Source organism: Prenolepis imparis, unplaced genomic scaffold (genome assembly GCF_030444845.1).
Source record: "Prenolepis imparis isolate NDT839.2.m4 unplaced genomic scaffold, iyPreImpa1.0 SCAF_7, whole genome shotgun sequence".
NCBI classification, from domain to species: domain Eukaryota; kingdom Metazoa; phylum Arthropoda; class Insecta; order Hymenoptera; family Formicidae; genus Prenolepis; species Prenolepis imparis.
The window spans coordinates 6337161-6364349 of record NW_028141165.1 but is presented as its reverse complement, the minus strand read 5'-3'; the positions used below and the strand labels follow the sequence as shown (position 1 = coordinate 6364349).

The window sequence follows — 27189 nt, the reverse complement described above, 5'->3', positions numbered from 1 at the left end:
AATTATCTCATTATCTGCAATAATTAAAAAAAAAGAAACAGAATTTTACTCTCAAATTAATTATTGTTTAAAAAAGCGAGTATTAGCTTCAAAATTACCTTAAACCTTAAATAAATAAACACGGCATATGTATATGTATATATGTATTGACCAAGATTTACCCAAAAGTGGCTCATAAGAGTCGTGCTAGCCATGTCGAAAATATCCTGATTAGGCCGACCAACACATGTCACAAGGACGTCGACGCCGCCGACCTCGTCTTCGACCTTCCTGGCGATCTCGCGGATGGCATTACGGTCGAGTAAGTCGCACTCGTACGCCATCATTGTAGGCTTCTCATTTTCCAACTCTTGTTTTCTGTAATTTGGCCCGATTTCCTCCACCCTGCAGCACCGCGATCTCAACCTGGCGATTATCTCTTCAACATATCTGAGATCCTTATCCACGCAGATCACAGAACATCCTCCCTTCGCGAATTCCTCGGCGAGGAATTCACCGAGTGTCGACGAGACACCGGCAATCTGTTGTGCAGGAAACACTTTGTATGTGTGTCCATTAAGAAAATAATGAAAACTACTACACGTATTATTTAATTTTAAATCAAATGCACCATATTTTATTAATATTTAAACTACATATATTTGATTAAATCGTAAATACATATATGATTTTTAAATAAATATGCATTCATTTTTATATGCGTAGAATTCTTTCTGATTTTCTAATTGTAATTAAACTTACATTTATTATATTTTATATAGATGTTATATTTTAAATTAATCGGAAATATATATTAAGTGCAATTTAAGATATAGGTAAGAAGTGTACGCACTAAGACTACATCTCCGGTTAGATCCCTTGGTGGCTTTGGCAGCAGCGATTTTACGGCATTAAGAATAGTTGAGAAACCAGAAATTACAGCGCCAATTAAAAATTCGACGCTAAGATAAAGCCAGATATTGCTCGAAGAGTCTGTTCTCAAATTTGCATCAATTATTGCTTCGTCCCGAATTGGTAGCATCATCCAACTGCGCATAAAATAATATAATTTATTTTATTATAATGATAATTAATAAACCAATTTGATGAGAGAGAAAAAGCCATGCTTGAATTTAAATATAAAATTAATTTGATAATCGCTGAAAAATGTGTAACGTGATCAGTGATCATTATTACTTGCATGGATAATTACGACGGAATTTTAATTCGCTTTATAGCAATACATAATTATCGTATATCGTAAATAATTGCATGATATTGTCTCTCAATATAATTATTGATTGATACATTTTCTAATTTTTCTTCTTTGCCGCACTTACTTATCGATTTCGCAAAAATTTTTATAAAAGAATCATTTTTCTAATTACTAGGAGATATGATAAATTATGCTTGCACTCTATGTCGAAATCGATGCCTTTTCCTGAAACAGTATTAGCACGATATGAGCAAGTGATTATGTAATATGTAAACTTCTGTGTGTCTATCACACTGTAATAAAGGATATAGTGCTTTGAGGAACAAGCAAGTGCCCGATGAAAAAGATTTATGACTACTTATCACATCGTGAGAGCAAACTAATCGAATAGAGATTAATTTATTAGAAATTGTTGCAAGAATATTTTTTAATTGCTAGAAAGATGATTTAAATTGATCGTATATCTTTCATCATATTGTCTCTCTAATTTTAATATATTGCGAAAAAATTGCAACAATTTTATTGCAGTTAATCGTTCAGCATTGCAAAACATACTGAATCCCAATTAGATTATTAAATATATATTTTACAACAGCATATATATCCTATTAATATTTTTTATGACATTTTTATGATAAATATTAATCTGCTTTCTTTCTTTTCAATGCACTCTGTGAAAGTTTAAAGACATTAACAAGAGTTATATATCGTATTTCGGAGATGCAAATTGTTAATAATCTACGTGAAAAAAAAGTTGTTAAAATAGCTCAAATAGACATAGGTATAAATTATGTCTAATTTATATATGCGTAGTTTTATATATATCCGATTCTCTAATTTAATAGATTTTTTATTTAAAATTTATGTAATTACTTTACAGTATAGTAAAGTTATTCTCCTTAAATTTAATTCGCAATCATCGTTAGCATTTCGAGAAAATCATGTAGTCGATTGAGCAAATTAATTAAATTAATTTTCGGCATTTTGAAATTAATTTGTGTTAAGATTCAATATCCGTTTCTACTTCTGAGCTATTAATGACACGATGAATGAATATTAGAATCAGCTGTAAAATGCAACAAAATAAAAAAAATTCGCTGGTAATTATTAACAATTTAAATTTTATTTTCAATTAAAATAAAAGCCAATAAAACATTGATTAATTACTTGATTGATATCACTTGATACTTATCCACGAAAAGGTAATATTAATGGTTTTTGCAAGATAAAAAAATAAATAAAATTACAAATGCACATGCTAAGAAACTAGAATAGAATAACTCATTGTCAGTCACACACAAAAACGTATATGCACTATATCTAGATAAATAATTAGAACGTATTGCCTATTTTAGCCATTTAATAATGTAACTTCAAATTAAAAAAAATTGCATCTCTTCTTAAACATATCTTAATTATAATATAAATTGCAAATGAGTTCACCAATTCTATCTTAAAGATCATTTATAATTAAATTGAAGTTTAATTACCATTAAGTAATATACATTATTTTATAAATATTATAATTTTTATAATAAAAATATTTATAATATAAATGAATTTTAATCGATGGTTAGATTTAATATGCAAATTTTTTTATTTGATAAACTAAACAATCTACTATAAGATTGCCAGCAATGTGTATACGTATGTATGAGTCCAAAGAAAATTCAAAGTGTTGCAACTCTGCGGTTTAAAAAGCTGTAAAGTCTTGCTCTTTTTTCTGTTTAAATAACATAAAACGCGATTGGTTGGGTTAAATCTCGGCATAATCTTGACACATCACCTAGTTGAACAAATAATAACATTGCTTTCGAAACGCCTGGACTAACAGTCACCAACAGTTTTGTGGTTGATTAGCACAAAATATAATATTATGACCTAATTAGATTTGCGAATTTCACTTTGTAAGTCTTTTAGTGGCAATTTATGTTAAATTATTCATAGAATGTTATGACCTATCATTGATGTTAATGAAGTTTACGAATTTTAAGAAGGTCTTTTAATGGTAATTTATGTAAATTCGTCTTATGTGCAATCTTGCCACAAGGAATTTTATAAAACATCATTTTGCTTATATCTCTCTTAATCCGAATGATCCGTTTTAATTATCAACATGGGCAAATACGGCCGGAAAACTTGTTTGACAGGATACAGTTCAGTGCATTCAAATTACGAAATCAACGTTACATAACAGCGCATAAAGTAATCGAGATAAACTTGCTCAGATATTAACAATAAACTCATAGTAATCTTATTTTTATTTTAAAAAAGTGATCTTATCATTGAAAACAAATATATATCTGCGATATATATATATAATTATATAAACATTTATTCCTTACAAGCATATTATTAATACTAAAATAAAATCTAAAAATGTCTCATTGTTTGATCGAAGAGTAAATAAAATAAATAAAATTGCAATACATTTTAATGACATCAGTAATTCCAGAATACGATGGAAATATTAAAAGATATAAAGCGAACACAATTGAAAAATTTGAAATATAAGTTTATATGGTTAAAAACGGCAGTTTAAGCTATTGTTTTGTACACCTGTTTATGTACAGCAAATTAAAAAAAAAGATTAAATATAGCCAGACAATGAAACTGGAATATTATGCAACATATAAATGCCAAATGCGAGCAAACAGAATACAATAGCACCATGCGCGTGTTGTAAATGCAATGTTAGATGTAAATAAAATAAGAAATAGTGTGTTTGTAGATCAAATGTTATTTTTCCTGTTGCATAACGCATGCATTCCTTGAACGCATTGCTTTCCATCGAAAAAAATAAATGTGGCAAAAAATAGTCGGGTTTACCTGACTTACACTTACCGCAATCAGATCTCTTATTATAATATCGAATGACTGATATATGCATGAAGGAAATTAGAAACTACTGTTTGAAAGGTAAATAAAATCCGCTCTGAAATTACACTCTGCGAAAAATGATCGACATGAAATTCTGCGCTATAAGTAATAATAAATTACATTCAATCATCTTGTTCACCTTGTAATTAATAGTGATAATAATACGATTAGAGGAAAGGAATTGAATTAAAATCCGTGACTTTCGATATTAACGTGAAATGTCGATATAATCCATGCCGCAAACAATACTCTGATAGAAAAGTGAGATAAAAGTAGAAAGAGATTTAATTCTCCTTAGAGAAATTACGATGTTATCGTTTTATTGATTGGGATTGAAGCGAAGGAAATTTGATTTCTGCACAATGATTGACAGACGATCATATCTTCTTCTGATGCATTAAAGTGTAATTGTGCAAGATCGCATTAAGCTGCGATCTCTTACGTCAGCTTTAATATTACATTATATATTATACATATGTACAATTGCAATTTATATAATCTGATCTGCAATCTCAATAGATAATCTAAGGAAGAAATTAGAAAAAAATAGAAAAATTGAGATCTACGTCGGATTTTGACCTACAATCTCTGCAATTGCCGATGGACGTTAATGAACTTGTTTCTTGTTTTTAAGAGGCAACTCAAGGTAAACTTCTATATTTTACGATGAAGTATATTTCTCGGTATATGAGTCGCGCCGAGATTTTCTTGTATCCTTGATGAGACAAGATCATAAAGACCGACTATAAATCACATCTTATATATATTATATAATTATTATATTATTGTAAAATTATTAATATATATCTGTAAACATATATATATAAAATATATTTATAATATAAATATATTTATAATATAATTATACTAATTATAATTGTATTATTACAATTATATCTTATAAATTCTTAAAAATTATATTATGCTTAAGATAAATCTAAAATGATAAAAAGACAACACATATCTCAAGCTTGTCTCAAGAATCTACAGAATAACATTGGTGGCAAATATGTTTGTATTGTATTAATCGCATATGACGCATTAAGTTCGATGAGAGGATGTTAAAAAAATTTTTTAAATAAGTAATATTCCGACGATCAATCTGTTACCTAGACTCTTTTATGACTCCCGAAATGCTATCAAATATTAGGAATACTTTGTTAATTCGAATAAATACATGTTTACAAGGTAAACATTTTGAACATTTAATAGATTAAATAAGTCCGAGTAGAGTTATGATTTTGATTCCCGAGCGCTTCAAGTAGCTATTAAGCTACTCGAAACTTTAAATATCGTCATATTTTTTCATAGAAATATCCGACAAAAATGTTTCGGATAAAACTAATAAGTTGTTTTTTTTTCATAGAATCCAAAAATATAATTTTGTATGGGGTGTTCTATTAAAAATTTTACAATTAACCTTCGCTCTACCCATGCAACCGAGATTTGGTGGAGAAATTAATATGCATTCCTTCAAATCCATACAATTCAAGACCTAAATCTTTTTAAAAAAAAATATATATATATATATAATATATAAAATCGCGCGAATTATTTAAAGGTCAAGGTATATTTTAAAATTCTGAAAAATTTTGCGACGTATATTTACATTTTTTCTCAATTTTTTATCGTTTTCATATTTTTTTTAATTTTTGGAATATCGTTGGAATATTGTTATTTTTAAAATATCTAAATCGTTGCTATTTGTAATTTTAAATTCATAGACAAAGCTAAAATATAGTTGCACGAATTTAAATAACAAAGTTGTCGTGAATTTCTAATTCAGTAAAATACCGGTTTTCAATGTCAAGTAAGATATGGGAGGAATCTTCCATAATAAAAAGTTTAAGGACAGCGCAAGACTATTTCAAAATAATTTGAGTAGTAGACCTTGAATAAAGAAGAATCCATACTAATTAACCATAACTTTTTTTTTAGTAAGATTAAAATTTTTTTTAATTAACATTTTTTTCAATTTTCCTCATATTTCGGTAATTAAAAAAGCAGAGAAGACTAGGAAGAATATTCTAAGAAGAATAATAATCGAAAAAACCGTAGTTTAATCAGTTCCAATATTTTGCTTTAGCACAGTCAAAATTAGAACAATCATTAAATGTCTGTTTCGTCAGTAAACTGTAATTTTATTTTGTTATGTCAGCAGAAATGTAGTCGAATCAGCAGTGAACGCGAAAAGATCATCAAAAGTATCGAATGTTTTTTTTTCTATAGATGACACTAAATTTTTCAATAATTTCTAGATCTTTAAATTACCTGTATTGTTTTCGACTGTATTGTTAAACTTTATATGTGAAAGAAAGTTTTATTTTAATTTTACTTGTAATATTACACAATTGTAATAACGCGCACAATTTAAATAAACTGCGATATATAAATTTCCAAGTACATGTTGAGCTCTCTTACCTTCATGAAATTTTAACATTAACGCTGACAAACGAACACTTTAAATGAGCGCTAAAAATTTGAAACAGAAAAATGATATATCAGATCTCAAAGAAATTCACAAAAAAAATAAAAAATATACTTCGAAAACTTATGAAGAGATAATGTGAAATGCAAGGCACTTCAAACACTTCCTGTTTTTATCATAACACAAATTTTAAATTGCGTGATGAATTTCACTGAAGATCTGCAACTTGACGCACTTGAAATTTTGAACAAACGTTCAAAATTGTTTTCACATTATGCACAAAAAGAAATACGTATATATATAACGCAACGCGTTGATAAGTGGAGAAACTCCTGGAGTGAAACGTTACCCTGCCAAACGCGTAGATCACTGGATCACATCGGATCTCCAGGTTTCTCGACGAGGTTTCGCGAAGAGGTAGGGAACGTGTGGGAGCAACAATTCTCTACCTTGTAATCGCGAACGACGATGACGATGACGATGACGGAGGCAGACAGCGGCGACGGTCAGAACTCTCGACTCGCTTGAACTTGACTAAACATCACAACGGAACAACGTTCCGGCAATAGTCGAGGCACGTATAGGCAAGGTTATTATCTTCTTCGTCATCTGCTTTTTCCTTTTTCTTCTTCCTCGTTTGAATGTATACGATTGGGCAAACCTGAACTTGTGACACTACTCGATGACGCATCCATTAATCATATGAAGCTACAACATAATTTCCCACTCTCTGGTTTTGACTTTGATCAGAACAAAGATCGCTTTAATTAGGACATTCTAGACTTAAAAAAAAAGAAATTTTATTGTTATAATAAATAAACAATGATAACTTGACACACTGGCAAAACTTTGCCAGTGTGTCAAGTTATCATTGTTTATTTATTGAATTTATTCCTGGCGATTAATTAATTTTTACCAATTGATATTATACGTTTTATTGTTATATTTTATTTTTATATAAATTTTATTCTATATAAATTTTATTCTTATAAAAATTATAGAGGTGTGTATATTATAGCTATAAATTTTTCGCTTCCATTGCTTAGGTAATTATTTTTTGTAAATGCATTGATATCACATAAACACCATCGCAGTTGAATTGCTCGCAACAAAAAGCATTACGTAAGATTTTTACAAAAGGTGTTGCTTTAGAAGTTTCTATTGCTTTAATTATGTGTTGAAATATAAACTCAAATAAGAATAGTTACACAGTATTATGGCAATATAGATCACACGTTTCCTCTAATACTAATTATGCGATAATTAACGAATGACTATGGAATGGGCTCCTAATTAAGTAACTCCAAGAAAGATAACAAGCTTGCTGCTTGGATCTATAGTAGAAAACGAATAAAGGCCTTTTAGATATTTAATCCGGTTTCTTCCACCATGTAAAGTCAAGGTTACTCTTGAGTCGCGCATACCAAGACGAAAATAGCTCTTTTGTCTTCTAAAATCAATCCAATACACTTAACTTTTTAGTTAATATGCATTTAATCTTTTTCTTAAAATAAATTAGAGAGTACTTATATTTGTTTTAAATTTAAGACAGAATAATATGCATATATGTATAGTTTTATATATATATTTTTTTTATTTTTAATTTTTAATACAGTGATAAATCCTGCTTTCTATCAAGAACTCATGTATACCTTTTGCAATGCTACTTAGAAACGAGGTGAAATCATAAAATGTAAAATTACAACACACACAAGAACAACAGAAATATCATCATCTTAAGGCTGATCTCTGTACTTTTTACAAGGTATCGCCCAAGGTATCTGTTATTGTTAATTTGCACATAAAGAACTTTGTTATTCACATTGAAGCGAAAATATGTTAGAAAAAGATCGATTTTGTTCTTGTTTAAAAGATGTCGGATTGCTATGCGTTACTAATAAGCTACTCAAATCTCGTTTCCTCGTCTTTTCCTCGTTAAGGTAAACCTCACTTTGCGATAAATTACGGTGATTATGGTGAAACTGAACGAAATGTTACATAATGCCTCATATTAATTTTAAAACCTATTTTACTTGTTTTCATAAAACTAATTTACATATTTTATAGCAAATAAAACCTATTTATATTTCATATATATACCTATAATATATTTCATAATATATGGGAACAGAATTATAATAATAAAGAAGAAGATAAATTATATGGAAATTCAATATTTTGCATATGTGAGAAAATCATATAAAATCTCAAGAAAGGCACAATTGTTAGCTCATTGTTATTCACACGTCTTTGTTACTTCTCATATATGATTTATCACTATTAATACCACACATGTCATTATATTTTAATTAGCAATTAAAGAACGCAACATTAAAACGAAAAAAAATCATGCATCATGCTTTATTTATACGCATATTGTATATTATCGCCTTGGAAATTATAAAAAATGAATTCAAAGTATCCATATACGCGTAAAAAAACACGATTGATATAATTATTTTACCATATATATTTCAAGATGGCAATCGAATAAAAATCTACAGTTAAAATATGATAATAACGCGGAAGTAAAACAGAGATAGACTCGCTCGGCAATAGACAATTTATTAATGGATAAGCGCAATCCCGTTGAAAATCGATATAAAAGTAGTGGTGATTGGTATATGGCGAGTACTGATCGAACCCGTAATATATTATTAATTAGATAATCCAGCAAGCCGACGATAATGACGTATCTCTGACCGGGCATTTGATACGTCTAGTTTACTTTCTAAGAGACCGCTATTCCTTCTGATATGTTTCAGATTTTCAGGTCATTGGTCTTTTTACTTCTGTGTCTGTAGCACTATATTTATATTACATAACGTGGAAAAGGTAAAAACTGTCCATTATATCGAAAATCACTAGCTTCATTTCTGTTTTCGATATAGCCATATTAAGAGATGCGGTAATTTATTTTACTATTTATAATCCATTTATATTATAATATAATCTGGGGGGAGGGAGAGTTCACGAAAATATTAAATAAGTCATATTAAACGATCTGGAGACCAAAGTAAAGAATAACTTATATAAATATATATTAAAAAATTAATTAATTTTATTAAAAAGAATTAATTTTATTACAAATATGTATTACAAATATTTATTAATCTAATGGTAAATTATATTACTCTAAAAAAAATCATTTCGTTTCAATAATTATGTAAAGTTTATATCTAATAAATAAATGTAAGTATCTCTTTACTGTGTGCGATTCCATCATGCTAAGCTTACTCTACATCTAATTACAAATTCATTATATCCTTCTCTCTCCGTTTTCGATCGACATCCGCTAAGAAATCTAGTATCAAGCGCATTACGCTTTCCGGAACAATCCTAAAGAAAAAACATCATCACATAAAAAACTTCTACCAGAAGTAATTATTTATAAATTAATTGCAAAGTTGTACAAAAAATATTATTACTACATAATTGCAGGAAGAGCGATGCGTATATTAAGAAGAAATTATTTTTTGATACATTTAAAGTAACTTTTGATATATTTATTAATATATACCGATTGATCGCGTTCAAAGAAAGGAGACACCGCGGTATTGAATACTCTGTATAATTTCTTTGAACTGCTTTAATTATTTCTCGGGCAGCGTATTCTGGCGTCACAACACCGAAGATGTAAGGAAATCTGCAATTAATTCTGAATTAAAGTTTATTTTTAATTCATTCTATTATCACAAGCAAAAACAGAGGTAATTCGATGAAGTGGACAAATAGATGTTACTATAATTAAAAAATATAAGTCACATATATTGCGCAAATCTCTCTCTCTCTCTCTCTGTCTTTCTATAGTAATTTCCTTGTCAACTTTACGCTCGAAGTAATCAAATGACTAGATGTAATCAGTATCGCGTTATATAATCACTTGATAATGTTATATTGTGTAATAAAACTTAAATTTATACGAGTATAAAGTATCTTTGTTTTGCGTAAGTTCTTTTTTCTCTGTAAGATTATAAGAAATGTAATAAATAACATCAAAGTATTTCTTTAAAATTTCAATCTCACTATTCTAAAAAAAAAAAATTAAATGTTAAAAATCATCGAATTTAATGAAATATTATATAATTCTTTATTTTATTATTATTTCGTCGACGAGTCAGTTTTTTTTAACGTATACTAATTAATTATATCTTGCGCAATTATACTACTTTAAGATAAAGCGATTTGATTTCAAAGTACTAGGCGTAAATTATCTTGTGCCGGAAGCATCGACACGAAAACAGATACTGTCTGCGTCCGTTAGAAAGTCTTCCGACCAATTAATAATACGATGAGTGCAACTGTATGATGCAATTAATGAAATATCGCAATACGTTGTATCGTATCTCTTCTACGCACGTCTTCCGCTAAAACATCTTACAAAATGTTAGCTATTTATTATTGCCTATGAAACTCAACATGTATTTTTTTTTTTCACCTATATTTAGGATCCCTCGCTAATCCCGTATCCACATAAAACGGATATATCGTCGTGAAATGAATGTTAGATTTTCTCTCGTCTAATCGCACTTCCTCGTGCAGGGCCTCCATAAGACCTGGGAATATCAAATTCGTGAAAAATGTATCGCGAACGAATTATTATATGCGAATTGTTATACCTCTCACGGCAAATTTTGATGAGCAATATGCAACTTTTTGCGATACCCCGTAGATTCCGCACATGCTACTTACTGCTACAATGTGACCGCTACCTTTCTGCAGCATCAGAGGCAAAAATGCTTCTATCGTCTACTTAAAATAAAAATTATTGTGTATCTTGATAAAAGAGATATTTTATTAATTTGAAGAAAAAAAATATGTACTGCTCTAATAATTAAAAGATACTGATATAATTTACTAATAATAATTAAAAAATACAAGAATTGTTTCGATTGATTAAACTTGAAGAGAAAGTGTAAATGAATTCGTTTTATACATCAGTTATTAAAAAATAAATAAGTACCCAGAAGTTTGAAAACACATTGACGTTGAATGTTTTCTCCACGTCATCCGGATCGAAACTCAGATATGGCTTATGATATAACACAGCCGCATTATTAATGAGTATTGTCACATCCGGCACGCCGATTTTTCTCATCAGCCTCACTGTCTCTCGCACTTCCAATCTCTTTGAGACATCGACCACAAAACCGTAAACCTATGGAGACTCGCGTAACTTAGCACTCGCGTTTCAAAAATACTCGTAATACATTGTTTTTTTCCATAAAAAGATGTTACAATATCAAGTTAATTATTTATACAATATGGTATTTATATATCGACTGATTAATTAAAATATAAACGTTAAATATGTACTTCTCCGCCATTCTTCGACACTTCCCTCATAGTTGATCGATTATTATCGACATCATTGTCCCAACAAACAATTATACAACCCATCGATGATAATTGGATGGCTAATTCGCGACCGATACCGTGACCAGCTCCAGTGATCTAATTTCAGAGTGTTAGAAATATATAATTTCCGGGTATAGTGCATGTATAAATTTTAAAGGGATTGCAATCATTTTTGCTCGTTTCGAAAAGCGAAACTTACGAGAACGGTTTCTCCTAGTAAACGTTTCATGGAGCGTGGTACAATCATTCTGAAAGTTGCGATTATCATCGCCAGGCTTATCTTCGCTGACAGAAAAGACAAATCCAGGAAGAGTCGATGCAATTTGATGTCTTTAAAGATACGCTGAATACACTTCATCTTGAAATATTTAGTTGTTAAAAATATAACCTGTTATATATAAGCGTGATAATAAATAAAAATAATATTCTCATTACATTTATATATTATTATATACATATTAATATAAAATAATATAATTATTATATATTAATATAAAATTATATAATATAATTATTATATATAATATAATTATATATAATAAATTATATATAATTATGTATAAAATTATATATAATAATTAATATATTATTATATATATTATTAATATTTTAAAATCAATATTTTATTCTGTTACAGAATATCCAAATATGATACCTCTTTACAATTGTAGCTATATTTAACGTGCACACAATCACGTTATTAATGATTATAATCATTATAATTTTATCGCATTAATCTAATTTCACATTTAATTATCCAGCAGTTAAGATAAAAAGAAAATTATCTCGAAAATAGTAAAATTTAGATTGAGATAATTGCGATCTCTTAGTCTTAAAGTACACATTAGAAAGTATAAAATATTGTAACATCTAAGCGAAATAGAAATAAGAGAAAATGAAAGAAAATAATCCGCACGCGTAAATATTCCTGTGAACGCTCTGCGATTTCGTGATGTAAGCCTCAACAGACCGTAATATTCACCGATCACTTTCCTTCCTACTCGCGAAATATCAGTGTGGCAACCAAGTTTATTTAAGGTTCCGGAAATCTGTCAAAAGCAATATGTCATTCGTCGTTTGACAGTTCGTAGCTATGACATTTATATGCGAATTTTTAATACCAATCGTAGACATCTGGGAATCTGTCGTTCTTCTTTTTGTTTCCCCTAAAAAACTTTGAGCAATATATTAAATTATAAAAAATAAAACTAATAATGTATCGCCACTTTTTTTCTTGGAAAAAAATTATCTGCTTGAATACATTTTATTTATATATTTAAAAAATAATATTAATATAAAAATATACGGCTCTCTCGCGGAAAATTTGTCAGGAAAATTTGTCAATGACATAAAATAGTGTCTCCTCTGTTGTGGCATTCTTTGTTTTATCTTGTGAAAAACCTTTAAGCAGTTGTCAAAAAACGTTTAGTCATAGATCAATTTTCTGATTATGCGAAAAATGTGCCTGCTTTCTCTATCTCCGTGCTAAATAGACCGTGAAATTGAACTTCTCCTCTCGCGAGCAGTTATAAGTCAAGTAAACATTTAATCTGCAGAATAAAATCAAGATGCAGAATGTGAGAAACATTATCGGGCATCCGAAATTGAAGAGATTCTGGACGAAATGGCGAATTCTTATGTGGAAAGCCGTGCTTATGCGGCTGCACAGTCCGATAATCACTGCACTAGAGATTATTATAGCCATTATCTTTTCGCTACAAATACGTCTGATATTTGAACCTCACGCTCTTCATTCACAGGTGGTTCAGCTAGCACTTGCAAAATCGTATATCACAAATTGAATTTATTATACAACTCTAGTGTATGACTCACAACTTAATTATCATCGATGATATTTACATCTAATATTATGCTTTTTCACATTTTATTTTTACTGTTTCAATTAACATCAAAATTGTACAAAATATGAATATTAATTAGATAAAATTGCATAAATAACATAAATAATAAGTAATATTACATAAATAAAATAAATAAAAAATATATGTATATATAAAATTAGAAATTAATATTTATCATATATTTTTGTTAAATATGTAAAAATTAAAAGCAAAATTGCTTTTTAATTATATATATATAATTACCTTATTTGTAAATAATCATAGTTTTTTTTTATAATATTCTCTACATTTATTTATATAAAGGACTTGGATCGATACACTCGAGATGATATTTTGGCAAAATTGCCAAATGACGTGAAATGCTGTTATGCACCGAAAAATGCATTTATAGACGAATTGATGTCGAAAGCCGGAAAAATGCTTCGTACGAATGGTAAAACAATCTCCAAGACGTTTGTAAAACGAAAAATTGAATAAAAACTATATTTTGCATATCAGTTCAAGCAGCCGATAGTGAAATCAATCTCGTGCATTCGCGTTACACGAAAAATGACACTTCCAAGGCACTATGGGCGATCTTTGACATCGAGCAACTTGCATCTGGTAAACCAAAAATTTTAAAATATAAAATACGCTCGTCGGAAATAGGAGAGAGTCGAATAATCATGATGCACGAGGAAGAATCTGCCTTTAAAGGTGTTTATCAAATATGTCTTTTGATAAATAGACATTAGACTGTAGCTTGATATTTTAAATTTCAAACTCAAGAATTTATCTTTAAAATTAATATTATTCCCACAGCATCTCTCGTTTAAAAGACATTCTTTCACAATTGTGTGAATAATCTCTTATCTCTTATTAATTACTAATGCAATTAAGGTTGTAACGTAATAGATTCTTATTTACATTAAGTTTAATAAGAACGTGTTTCAATAAAAGAGTGCAACAAAATTATCATATAAATATAAATTAAATTATCATATAAATATGTCAATGTTTAACGGTCGAAGATCCGTACGTGTCAAGTGGTTTTATGGCTTTGCAAATCGCGATTGAGAAATCTTTCGTAGAAATGTGGACGAATCCGGCATTACCGAAGATCGCTGATGATGTAAGTTCTAACAACGATATAGTAAAAATTATTGTAAACAGAAAATGTAGTAAAGTTAAACGATCAACACAAAAATAGACGTTTTCCATAGCTGATCATCGGCCGATTTCCATTTTACAAAATGGATTTTTTAATCCTGCCGTCTGTTATTCGACCTAACATAAGTATAATCTATTACATGATGGTCATCGCCTTCTTGCCGCTATCAGCAGTGACATTAAGAAAAATGCTCCATGATAAAGAAACTGGATTCAGAGTAAGAATATTTTATTTATCTCATAATATTTATTATATATATATATATATATATGCATTACTTTATAATATTTATATTATATATATAAATATAATATAAATTATGAGATAATAATTTTTTATATGCCATGCTACGATATTTTTTTTATAAACAAACATATACATATACATATTTTTTAGAGTCTAATGAGATTGACAAATATGTCTTTCGCGATGCTGTACGTCGGATGGCTTAATTATCTCATGATCACCGTGTTACCTGCGACAATCGCATGCACAATTCTGCTGCATCCCGTGTTTTCGGCTACAAATGCGTTTGTCACTATTATCTTTATCATGATGTACAATGTCCTTTCGGCGCTCTTCATGTTCACGATTGGCACATTTTTCAATCATTGTAAGTTATTCAAACATATCAATAAAAAAATATATAGTGTTAACTTTTAATGTAAAAAGTTTTTAGAAAAGTTTTAAGAAAACAGTTCAACTGTCCATTTGATGTAATACATTTTGTATGTTTCTAAAACGTTTATTTTTATTTATTCTATATTAAGTTGTGTAATTAATATTATATCACATTATAAATCACATTACAATTTGTAGATGATAACTATTTTTCCTGCGATGTGTATGTGTGATATTACAGATACTTCTCAAAAATTTTTTTTTTATATGATTGCGTATTATTTTATTATAGCAACAAAGGCATTGCTCACGTCGATTGTGTTTTGGATTTTTCTGACACACTTTACTATCGTTCTGGATCAATACTTGATAAAAGCAACTGTTTTATGGAAAATTGGTTCGCTGATTCTGCCGCATAGTGGTTTGTTATATGGAATTGTAGCCTTCACGACCCGAGCAAATTTTGGTGAGCAAACGTACACGCGAGATTATAATATTAAATTAGATAAGATTAAGAATTACATATAAATTACAAGATTAGGAGTTACATAAATTATATGCATCGCGAAAAGTATTTGCGCATATAAATACAATTGATCGAATTGATGAATATTTATACGATTGAAAATTTAACTTGGACATAAAGACTAATTTGTGTCTAAATTATATGACGCAATAATATTATTTAAATTAATTTAATTTAAACAAAGATTTTATTATATTATTTACATTTGTGTTTTTTAAATTTTAGTTTTTCTTTTGAAGCTATGATATTTATTTATAATGCACGTGAATTTATTCATAAATTTTTATTCATTTACTTTATTTTTCACTCGTAAATTTGATCAATTCTGCATACCACAAGATGCAAATATATGCAAATTTCGTAAAGGCATACCGCGTATATATTAGTAAAATAAGGAAGTCATAAAATAAATTACGTAATGCCCATTATTCGTCAGTGTAAGGTATTCATGCGTTTAAATTGAAACGCAAATCTGCTCGCCGAGTATAAAATACTCAAATCGCTAATAGATTATAAGTCGATTATAGTATTTTTTATACAACTATCTCACGTATTAGATCGTTAACGCTATGCAATCGCTACTTCAGAAAAATATATATACATACATATATGTATATACACAATATTTTTCTCATTTTGTTTAATCTAACTAAATATAATTACGCGCGCGAAGCGAAGTTATATTATTCTTTGATAATAAAATCTTAAAAATTGCAACGCATGCATAAAAATTATTATTGCAATCAATGCATGAAAAAATAATTAATTATGCAATGCATAAAAATTCAATACTTAAATATTTAACAGAAAAAAAATAAAATTATCTACAAGAATCTTTCGATCATAATATCTGCGCTTTCATTAGACTCCATACGTCCACCGCGCTGTACGGCTCGCCCGAGACTGATCATCAGTCTCGCAATCGCAATATCTCGCACTGTCTCGCGCGTCTTGGGGTCAGTGGTGGGGATTAGTCTAGCGCAAGACGTGCAGCGTAGTGGATGTATGGGACACACGTGTCTAATGGAAGGGATATAAAGAGAGAGAGATGTTTTTGTCGAGTCCGGTTCATTCTGGCTGTAAAGTTAGGTTTCGCCGTCAGTTGGCGACGCCGCTGCTCAGAGTCTTGCGGTCAGTCTCGCGCGAGAAGTGTAGCGTGGTGGACGTGTACAGATGCACGAATCTAATGAAAGCGCAGATACTTTGATTGAAAGATTCTTGTAAAAAATTTTTGAGATTTGATCAAAGAATAATATAACTTCACTTCGCATGCATAATTATATTCGGTTAAATTAAATGAAATGAGAAAATAAGAATATATACGATTATTTTAATAAAAAATTTAATAGTATTTTTGTATTTTATGTAAAAGAAAGCTATAAGAAGGTATTAGAATATTAAACGATATTAAAAGACAAATGATCTCGCAAGTACACGGATTGATCATATTATATAGAATGTCCCAGAACTATCGGATTTTTTAAGAACAAAGTAATATCAAATGATTTTGTGAGATATCTTACATAAGTAATAAATAATATGCACATAATTTACAAAATGTATATTATAATCTTTTTTCTTAGTAGACAATTATGAAACTGAAGATTTGAAAAATATTTGGCAGAGTGTGAAATCGCGCAATTACATCAATCCCACCTCGTATTTATGGCCTCGATGGCTCTCCGAATTAATTGCGCTACGAGACATTCACGATATTATTCATGCCAAGGAGAGTATCTCTATTGCCATGATCCTGTTTGCATGGTGCTTGCATATCATTTTCTGGTACCTATTAGCGGTGTATTTGGACAATGTTAATCCGGGTAAATTTGGCAGCGCAAAACCTTGGTACTACTTGTGCAAAGTAAATAAAAGAATCTATAATTTTAATATCTACAATTTCAATTTTCGTCAAAATTTAATTTGTTTTTAAATTGTCTTATATATATGTCATCAATATTATCTAGAATAATATTTATGATATTTTAAGAAAATTTATTTCTTCCAAACAATTAAATATTTAAACATAAATATAGATTAATTTGAATGACGTTTAAACGACGCTTTAACAACCGTGTGTAAATAATATTCCATTCGATATTTAAAAGCATTTCTACGCTTCTAGTATATCATATGAAAACGTAATATAAAAATTATTCTTATGCAAAAATATACTTTATGAATTATTTAGAAGCCTGTTTATGATAACGACGATATAACGATCCGAGGATCCACTAATTGGTCAGCAGTTGAACGTACGCCGTCATATATAAAAGTACATATAAAATTATCTAATTAAGTAAAAGAGAGATGGAGAGAGATCATTGTTCTTAAATTTATGCAGTTACATTATCGTATAATGTCTATTTGACGCAGCTTAAATACATTATAAAACTAATAATCGAGTGACATTAACAAATTTGCATCACAAACTATTATCAAAGCATTTTGCTTTTTTAGTAATTTAATATAAAAGTCAGATTTGTTTTTATAAAGAATTAATATATTAAAATAATCTCGTAATATAATGTAGCATAATAAAAGCAGTTAGCAAGATTTAAATTATTTTAAATGGACAATCAATGTGTTACAATGTATTATTTATTATTTGAATCCAAAGATATCCAAAGAATGAAGAAAGCTTCTTTTTACGAAATATAAAAAATCAGATATAACTCAACATAATTTAACTGTCTTGTATAATTGATTTATATATATATATATATATATATATATATATATATATATATATATACAAACAATAGCCGACTATTCGAGTAAGATGTGCCCGTAAGGAATTTGGCAGAATTGGCGAACGTTTTATAGTTATGAACGATATAACAATTGACTTCTATCATCAAGAATTCAGCGTTATTCTTGGTCATAATGGCGCTGGCAAAAGCTGTTTGTTAAAGACAATTATAGGTAAGATAAACTCTTTATAGATATGATAGACATCCTAGTTTTATTTTCAAATTTCAACAAAAAATAAATATATGCAACAGGAATGTACAAACCAACTCATGGACACGTTTACATAGAAGGAAGAGATAACGAGGACGAAAGTGCCATAGATCCGATTGGTTACTGTCCGCAAGAAAATATATTGGTGAATTATTTGACAACGATAGAACACCTATATATATTTGGCATGGTAAAAAAATGATAGATTTAAGCAACACATCAATTTTTCTATATAATAATATTTTCAATCTAAAATAAATATTGATTGTAATCAAAACGAATTATCTCATATAGATAATAATAATCATAATAATTGATTATAATTATCACTGTAATAAATTATTTTAGATGAAGGGGATGACTTACGAGAATGCTTATAGGGAATCGCTGAAATTGTTGAAGCAACTCGATTTGGAATTCGTAAGAGATGCAAAAGTGAAAGCTTACTCCTTCGATATACAGAGAAGGATTTGTCTAGCAATGGCGCTTATTGGCGACAATAAGGTACATTATTTTATTTATCAGAATTTTTAAATATTTATAATATAGATTTAAAGATTAAATGTCGACATTTGTAAAATTGGTAACGGATATATCAATGAAATAGATTAGATAATTAAAATATAAATTTTGTCAGATTCTAATCCTTGACGAACCTACATATGGAATCGATCCTTGGCACAGAAGACAGGTGTGGGATTTACTTTCGGTGAATAGTCTTTTTTAAACAGTCAGTTTCATATTAAATGTCTACAATAAAAATTTTCAAAAGTGACACGTATTAACGCTTTGCAGGATATAAAAAGAGAGAGGACAATATTAATGGCAACGAATTCCATGGAAGCTGCGGATCTTCTCGCCGATAGAATCGCCATTATCGCGAACGGAAGGATCGAGTGTTACGGTTCGAAAATGTATCTAAATCGTCGATATGGTAAAATTCTAAATCTCAGATATAATTAATTTCCTTGTTGACATTAAAAAGAAATTTCAAGATAGATATGATTAATGCGTTATTAATTAATTAATTAAATCTTTCTAAAATTAATTGGAATTAGGAATCGGTTATGTGCTAAGTCTATTGGTTCAAGAAAAATGCGATGTGGAACGAGTTCGCGCGGAGGTACAAGAATTCTCGGCAGATCCAATTACTCTGCGAGGGATAATGGGTTTGGTAATAAGATTCGACGTGCCAAGAAACAGTCGATTCACTAAATTGCTCCAACATTTGGAGTCCAATAAGGAAGAGTTGGGAATCGTATCGGTTGCATTGAGCGCTGCAAGTATCGGGGGTCAATTTCTCAGGTATCAAATCTTTACTATACCATACTTGTATACGCTGCATATTAAGTTTCAAATCCTATTAACAAATTTTCATTCTTATTTAAATACCAAATCAATAATAAATACTTTAATAAAACAGTTTTAACTTATATAGAATGTGTATTATTAAAGAAAACGATTTTAATTTCAATTTTTTCCACGCGTTTTAATATATAAAAATAAATGTCAAAAATTAAAAAATTGCTCTCGATATCAACACTAATTATATATTGTACATTTAGAATAGGTTTAGAAAGTCAATTCAAGGAACGATGCGTACAATTACCTAGCGACAAATATGAACTCATTGTGCAACAGAGACGACGTCACTTGTTACAAACAGGTAAAAGGCATTATTTCAAAAAAGTTATAAAATAATGAATAATTCTAAAAAGGGCATGCAAAGTGATAACTACCAAAAATATTAATCGAATATAAAGTATTATAACATATTATTTTATTTTATTTTATTTCGAACAAACTGTTAAACTACTAACCCTCGTGATGACGGTCTCTCGATACTACGAATGTAACGCACAATGCGAATCGAGATAGTCAATAAGCATCGCGAAAAAGATGCAAGAATATTGCGAGAATCGACTTAACTGCCTTTTTTAGAAAGGGATGTTATAATACTTTCAACTCGATCGAAATAAACAATTTCTCACTCACCGATACCTGCAACAGCGGAGTTGTAGTACACAGCACACACATTGATCTGAAAACAAAATATTCACATTATGTATATATGTATATGTGTGTGTAGAGGGAAGGGTGTATGTGTGTGTACAGGGTGTTTTGAAAGTCTGGAAACGATCGAATATCTCAATGGAGTTTAGAAAAAAATGTTTATATTTTGCATACCTCACAGTTGCCCCGCTGTCGCCTGATGCCTCCCCGGGCCTGCTCCTCCTCTCTGGTCCATGGTAGCACTCACGACATTCGCGAAAACACGAATAATTACGATCGCCCGATACTTTACACGGCACTCCCGACGCGACGCGTGAATCGCACGCGTATTTCGCGTACATTGCGCAATGAGAAAAAACGATGCGAAAACTATAATCGCACGAATCAACGTCCATTCGACACTCGAGAATCTCGCGCGTAGCTTATCAGCAACCTGTAACAAATAACAAAAAAATATATATATATATATAGATACTTAAACAAAAATTATGTTTCTTAAAAGAAATGTTATTATATAATTATTTTGCTTACCTCACACTTATCCCAGTGTCGCCCGATGCCTCCCCGTGCCTCCTTCTCCTCCTCTCCTATATTACAAAAGCTTACCTGTAATAACAAATAAAATACATATATATATATAGAATACTTAAACAAATGTAACAAAAATGATATATTTCTTAAACGAAATATATATTCATTTTGCATACCTTATAATTGCCCCGCTGTTGCCCGATGCCTCCCCGGGTCTCCTCCTCCTCTCTTGGTCCATGGTAGCACTCGCGAAAACACGAATAATTACGATCGCCCGACACTTTACACGACACGCGAAACTTTACACGGCACTCCCGACGCGACGCGTATTTCGCGTACATTGCGCAATGAGAAATAACGATATGCGAAAACTATAATCGCACGAATCAACGTCTGTTCGACACTCGAGAATTTTGCAGTCAAACTCGCGCGCGCAGCTTATCAGCACTGGTACCTGTAACAAATAAAATAAAATAAAATATTATTATTTTAATTTTTATAACATTATTATTTTAAAATTTAATTAGCAAATTTTCGCTTTATTAATATTTTTTGACAGAAATCAGCTGATTAAATCGTTAATTTGCTAATTAATTTTTAAAATAATATGTTATCAAAATTGAAATAATATAATATGTTTTAAATAATATGTTATAATATTTTTGACAGTTATCAGCTGATTTCTGTCAAAAAATATTAATCAAGAATAAGGTATTATAACATATTATTTACAACATATTACTATGTTAATTTTGTACATATTATTATTTTGAAATTTAATTAGCAAATTAACGCTTTAATTAACTAATTTCTGTGAAAAAATATTAATCGATTTTAAACAAACTTTATATTATTTTTTTTTTAATATCATTATTTTTAACATATATTTGAAGAATGGCGCGCGCTTGTGTTGTTCTAGTCAACATCAAAAACGAAAATATTTATCTCTTTATTTTAATATTAATAGCTCATATAAATAAATAATTAATATTGTATGACACATTGTCATAAATATATTTTCAACTAATCTCTCTCTTTCTCTCTCTGTATTTATTTATAATTTAATCAGCTAAACCATGGGAGCGATTAACCGGCAAAGTTTTACGGCGACAACAAATTCTTGCGATGTTCTACAAGAAATTATTGCACATTGTTTCCTCCTGGAAGATATATATGTTTTCGGTGCTTATACTTCTGTCAAAAAATACAGTCTATTGTGAAATATAAATCTTTTGATTAATATAATTAAAATTATTTTAGATAACTTTGACGATTGTTACGATCATTCTAACTACTATGATCAGCGAGTTGAGCGTTTTCACACTTTTCGATACGACGTAAGTTAATCTTGCTTGTTTTAAATCGGCATAAAAAGAGATAACAATTTCTTTCACATATAAAAACTCTTGTAGCTGTTATTTACCGCGTGTCCATCACATTATTTTATCTTCATCGAAATTACACCACCAACTTTAAATAATTCGCTACTATCAAAAGAGGATTTTAATCAACATCATATAATATGCACATATCATACATATGCACAAAAGAATTATGCAAACAATCCTGTATTTAATTTTTATGAACTAAAAAACTTTAGGTTTCTTGTCAAAATAATCTCTCAATACATTTTATATTAATAAAAAATTATTTGTAAGGAATACTGTGTCAATTCATATTTTCATGATGCATAAAATATTGTAATTATCTATCAAATATAATAGAGATATTTTATAAGAAAAACTTTTTTTGCGTAGAAAAAAATGTGTGTTGAAAAAATTAATAAATGCAGTTATTTAATTATTTAAATTCTTTATAATTACAGAGAAAAGATTATGAATTTGACGAATTATGTGGACAACAATCTTAATGTGCTATATTATGCGGCCAATGACAAAATCGCGAGGGACTTTCTTGTCACATTGTACACTACTAGCCAAGCGTACAGTGAAAGACATAATTATCATATCTCCAAAAACATTCCAGCTACGGACCTTATGATTAATCCTGATTTATATTCGATAGAGGTAATGAAACTATAAATATGTATCCGCGCAAACTTAACATTTATTAGCCCAAATTTAGCTATCAATATTTCGTAATAGTTTAGAGATCGTTATGTGATGTCGATCGACATGTACACAAATAGCCGTGTACAACTTATGTACTCATCCACCGCAATACACAGCGGACCAATTGCATTAAATCTATTACATAACGCGTTGCTGCGCTACCATTGTGGCTCAGATGATTGCTGGATCAAGTTGACGAGTCGACCACTGGTATACCCGGGCCAGGTAATATGTTTGACACTTCGCTCTTTCGTTATATAATAAAATAATAAAATAAAAATAATAAAATAAAATAAAATAATACAATAAAGTAAAATAAAATTATAAAATAATAAATTTAATATAAAATAATAATAAATTATCAAATAAAAATAAAATTAAGGCAATAAAATAAAATAAAATATGTGACGTTTGCAGTGGCAACATTTGCTGGTCCATCCACGCAGCGTTCGAAATTGGGAAAACGCCGCTATAATAATGACTTTGTTTCTTCTTCTGCCATCTATCGATATGGGAATACGGGAGCAGAATACACTCTCAAAGATGCTGCAAACCAATGCGATCGGTGTGTCTATGCGAATCTATTGGATCTCGATGTATATCATCGATTTCCTGTTATATACGTTTTCCATAATACTACTTGGAATTGCAATTTTACTCGCCTATCATCCTACTGTACGATTTTCAGCTATAGAGATTGGTGAGAATCGGAAGAAATATTTTCGTGTGTGTGCGTTCTATATAATTTTTTCTTTTTTTATTTTAATATTAATTGACAGTTAATGTTTTAACGTTCCGTGAATTTAAGCAATAATTAGACATGAAATGGAAATTAGAATAAAAATGCTATTCACTTATGTGTTTATTAATATGAAATATAAATTAGAAGTTTAAATTAAAAAAAATATATGCATACGATAAATCATTAATCATTAATACTTTAGTTCAGGTTCTAATAATATTCTTATGTTACGGAGGATGCGCCATCCTATTAAATTATTGCATACAACTTTTCACGAGAAAACCGGAAAATGTCTATCTGGCTGTGATACTGATTAACATCATAGTCGGTCAGTAATTTAATAACTTAACTTCATTATACATTATTATTAAACTTTACTATCAAAGTCAGATATAATTCAATTGTATACAATAATATCCTCATTTAAGTAAAGAATGCATTTTACAGTATTATTGGTGAACGGCTCTATCATATTTCCTTTGATATTTCGCGTACTCAGCAGCACTGGAAGATACATGTTCGAGGCTCTTGTACATATATTTCCGCCATATGTTCTAGCTTGTGCTTTAAGCAATTATATCATGTTAAATTTATATAACAGACAGTGCAGCTATACAAATGCGTGCGATACGGAATTTTACATTGAAGATCCGTGCTGTCGTAAGTTTACCTCTACCAAAATTATATTTTTTTAATTTTTTTGTACTAAATCAAATTTAAAATTTCAGAAAACTGCAACGATAAATTTTGTTACAAGCAGCTGAATGTAATATTGATCAAACAATCAGGCGCTGAATATCATCACTCGGTTACAAACGACATACTTTTAATGATATCCCAAATATTTGCCCTTTATATATTGCTAGAGATTTTTGAAGAAAAAAATCGAAGAAAGTGGTATAGTTATTCTATGCCTTCTGTGAAAAACGATAATATCGTCGAGCCTGAAGTTATGGAGGAAAAAAAGAGAGTCGATGGATATATAAAACGTAAAAGATAAATGAAAAAAATAAAAAACTTATCTAAATAATTTATTTAGATTTATATTTAGATAAGTTTTCTATTTTTTTTTATTTATCTTTTATATATTATCTTCCTCTTATTATTTAGATTATGAGGAAACAAAATTATTTCCACCACAAGTTGCTCTGGTTGTACAAGATTTAACAAAAGAGTACGATGGAAAAGCGGTAGTTCAAAGAGTGAATTTTAACGTAAATAAATTCGAATTAAAATATTTTCTCATATATTTTTTCATACGTATGTTAGGGCGCATTAAATAAATTTTGCTCGTTTAGATCTATAAGCAGGAGTGCTTTGGCTTGTTGGGATTTAACGGAGCAGGAAAATCAACAATATACAAAATGCTAACGGGACAAACAAAAATATCGGCTGGAAAAGCAGTAATATATGGATATGAGTTTACAAGAAATCAAGAAATGGTGAGTATATTGTCAAATATGCATCTTTCTCTCGTTATATAATCGAAAATAATAAAATGCTTATAACACATAAAATATTCCTAAATTAAGTAAATTTAAGGAAAAACATTGAAGTTTTTATATATTTAATGAAAAACTTTTATGTCTTTCTATAATCTTTTATAGATTTCGTATTGTATCTTGCAAATTACTTTATAATTATTAGTTTCTTATATCTCCCCTTACATAAAAAAATATTGTCAAGTTTATAGGTATGATAGGATACTGTCCGCAAATTAATGGATTAAGCGATTTTATGACGGGGAGGCAATATTTGCAACTGCATGCAGCACTTCGCGGTGTTCCATATGAATGCATCAATGACGAAGTAAACAAGTGGCTAGATGTATTAGGTATTAAATAAAAAAAGATAAAACATAAAATTTTACGAGATTTAAGTATACTCTCAATTCTCAATTAAATAACACCACGAAATTAAATCCTTAGATATGTTAGACTTCGAGAATCTAAAGATCGCCCACTGTCCCTGGGGAGTTCAAAGAAAACTTTGCGTATTGCAGAGCTTAATCGGCGATCTGCCGATGGTATTTATGGACGAACCCTCTGCTGGAATCGATTTAATGACAAAACACGCTATCTGCGAAATTTTGCGTCAAATACGGGAAATGGGGAGATCTATATTAATCACTACGCACAGGTTAGATCAATGAAAAAAATACAATGAACTTGTATGAATTTTGTGGATTTTTTTAGTATGTCGGAAGCAGAAGCAATGTGTCTGCGTGTGGGAATCTTGGTAAACGGCCAGTTTACTGCAATTGGATCTTGTGAGCATCTAAAGGCAAAACATGGCCGCAATTTTATATTAAATATCAAAATAGTGCCAGGATATCAGCTTGCATACCTCGAGAAGATAAAAAACATTATTGACGAGACTTTTCCAGCAATAAAGTTCAAAGATAGTTATTTAGTGAGTAAAATACAATTTTATTTTCGATATCCTTATTATAAAGACACGTTACAATGTACTATTTCATGTACAAACGCATAAAAAAATTAAATAATTTAAATAAATTAAACGCGATCAAAATTCATCACATTGGATCTTGTGATAAGGTCTAAGCTAAAAGAGATTTATAAAAAGATAAATTAAATATTCTTCAATTAGGGTATTCTTAAATATGAATTGAAGAGTGGTATTTCGTACAGTTATGTATTTGATAAACTTGAAAAGTTACGACAAAGATATGTGTGGATCACGGACTTTTCTGTGACGCAACCGTCCATGGATGAAGTACTTCTAACTTTAGCGAAGGAGCAGAGGAAACCTTGCATAAAATTAACACTTTATGAACGTTTATCTTCTTGGATTACTCGTAATATACGTCGAACATATAAATGAAAT

General features: G+C 29.5%; 3 protein-coding genes across 6 annotated transcripts in view; 1 reads left to right on the top strand and 2 right to left on the bottom strand.

The window, feature by feature from the left end:
* Window positions 1–27189, bottom strand: part of LOC145939016 (17-beta-hydroxysteroid dehydrogenase 13) — a 79630-nt gene that overhangs the window by 1817 nt on the left and 50624 nt on the right. Inside the window, exons 4-9 of one of the 4 annotated variants that reach the window (XM_083043024.1) lie at window positions 21705–21982; window positions 21529–21603; window positions 21172–21430; window positions 20980–21025; window positions 833–1028; window positions 162–521 (exon numbers count right to left, since the gene is read on the bottom strand). In XM_083043024.1, coding sequence (XP_082899150.1) covers window positions 162–521; window positions 833–1024 — 552 coding nt within the window. In that variant the 5' untranslated portion in view covers window positions 1025–1028; window positions 20980–21025; window positions 21172–21430; window positions 21529–21603; window positions 21705–21982. The other 3 variants (XM_083043022.1, XM_083043023.1, XM_083043025.1) reach the window with 3 other exon arrangements.
* Firl (firelighter) lies at window positions 9737–12248 on the bottom strand. The gene is given in 7 exon segments (XM_083041609.1): window positions 9737–9842; window positions 10024–10149; window positions 10942–11059; window positions 11123–11252; window positions 11467–11661; window positions 11820–11957; window positions 12061–12248. Coding segments are annotated over 7 exon segments (972 nt in total). The 5' UTR covers window positions 12220–12248.
* LOC145938175 (phospholipid-transporting ATPase ABCA3-like) lies at window positions 13228–27186 on the top strand. The gene is made up of 30 exons (XM_083041608.1): window positions 13228–13621; window positions 14027–14156; window positions 14222–14419; window positions 14734–14834; window positions 14926–15090; window positions 15270–15486; window positions 15787–15960; window positions 17607–17884; window positions 18212–18295; window positions 18786–18945; window positions 19026–19174; window positions 19333–19488; window positions 19622–19693; window positions 19780–19918; window positions 20043–20289; window positions 20550–20650; window positions 22598–22710; window positions 22789–22865; window positions 23354–23555; window positions 23634–23825; window positions 24018–24300; window positions 24545–24670; window positions 24790–25002; window positions 25071–25331; window positions 25453–25556; window positions 25641–25784; window positions 26029–26176; window positions 26271–26481; window positions 26538–26754; window positions 26953–27186. Exons 1-30 carry the CDS (start codon window positions 13430–13432, stop codon window positions 27184–27186), a joined length of 5088 nt encoding a protein of 1695 aa, XP_082897734.1. The 5' UTR covers window positions 13228–13429.

Coding starts and splice junctions, on each gene's coding strand:
- LOC145938175 (XM_083041608.1), top strand. CDS start 13,430: ATGCAGAATGTGAGAAACATTATCGGGCATCCGAAATTGAAGAGATTC. Junction 14,420..14,733: donor GGAAGAATCTGCCTTTAAAG/GTGTTTATCAAA, acceptor TAACGGTCGAAG/ATCCGTACGTGTCAAGTGGT. Junction 20,290..20,549: donor ATCGGGGGTCAATTTCTCAG/GTATCAAATCTT, acceptor TTGTACATTTAG/AATAGGTTTAGAAAGTCAAT.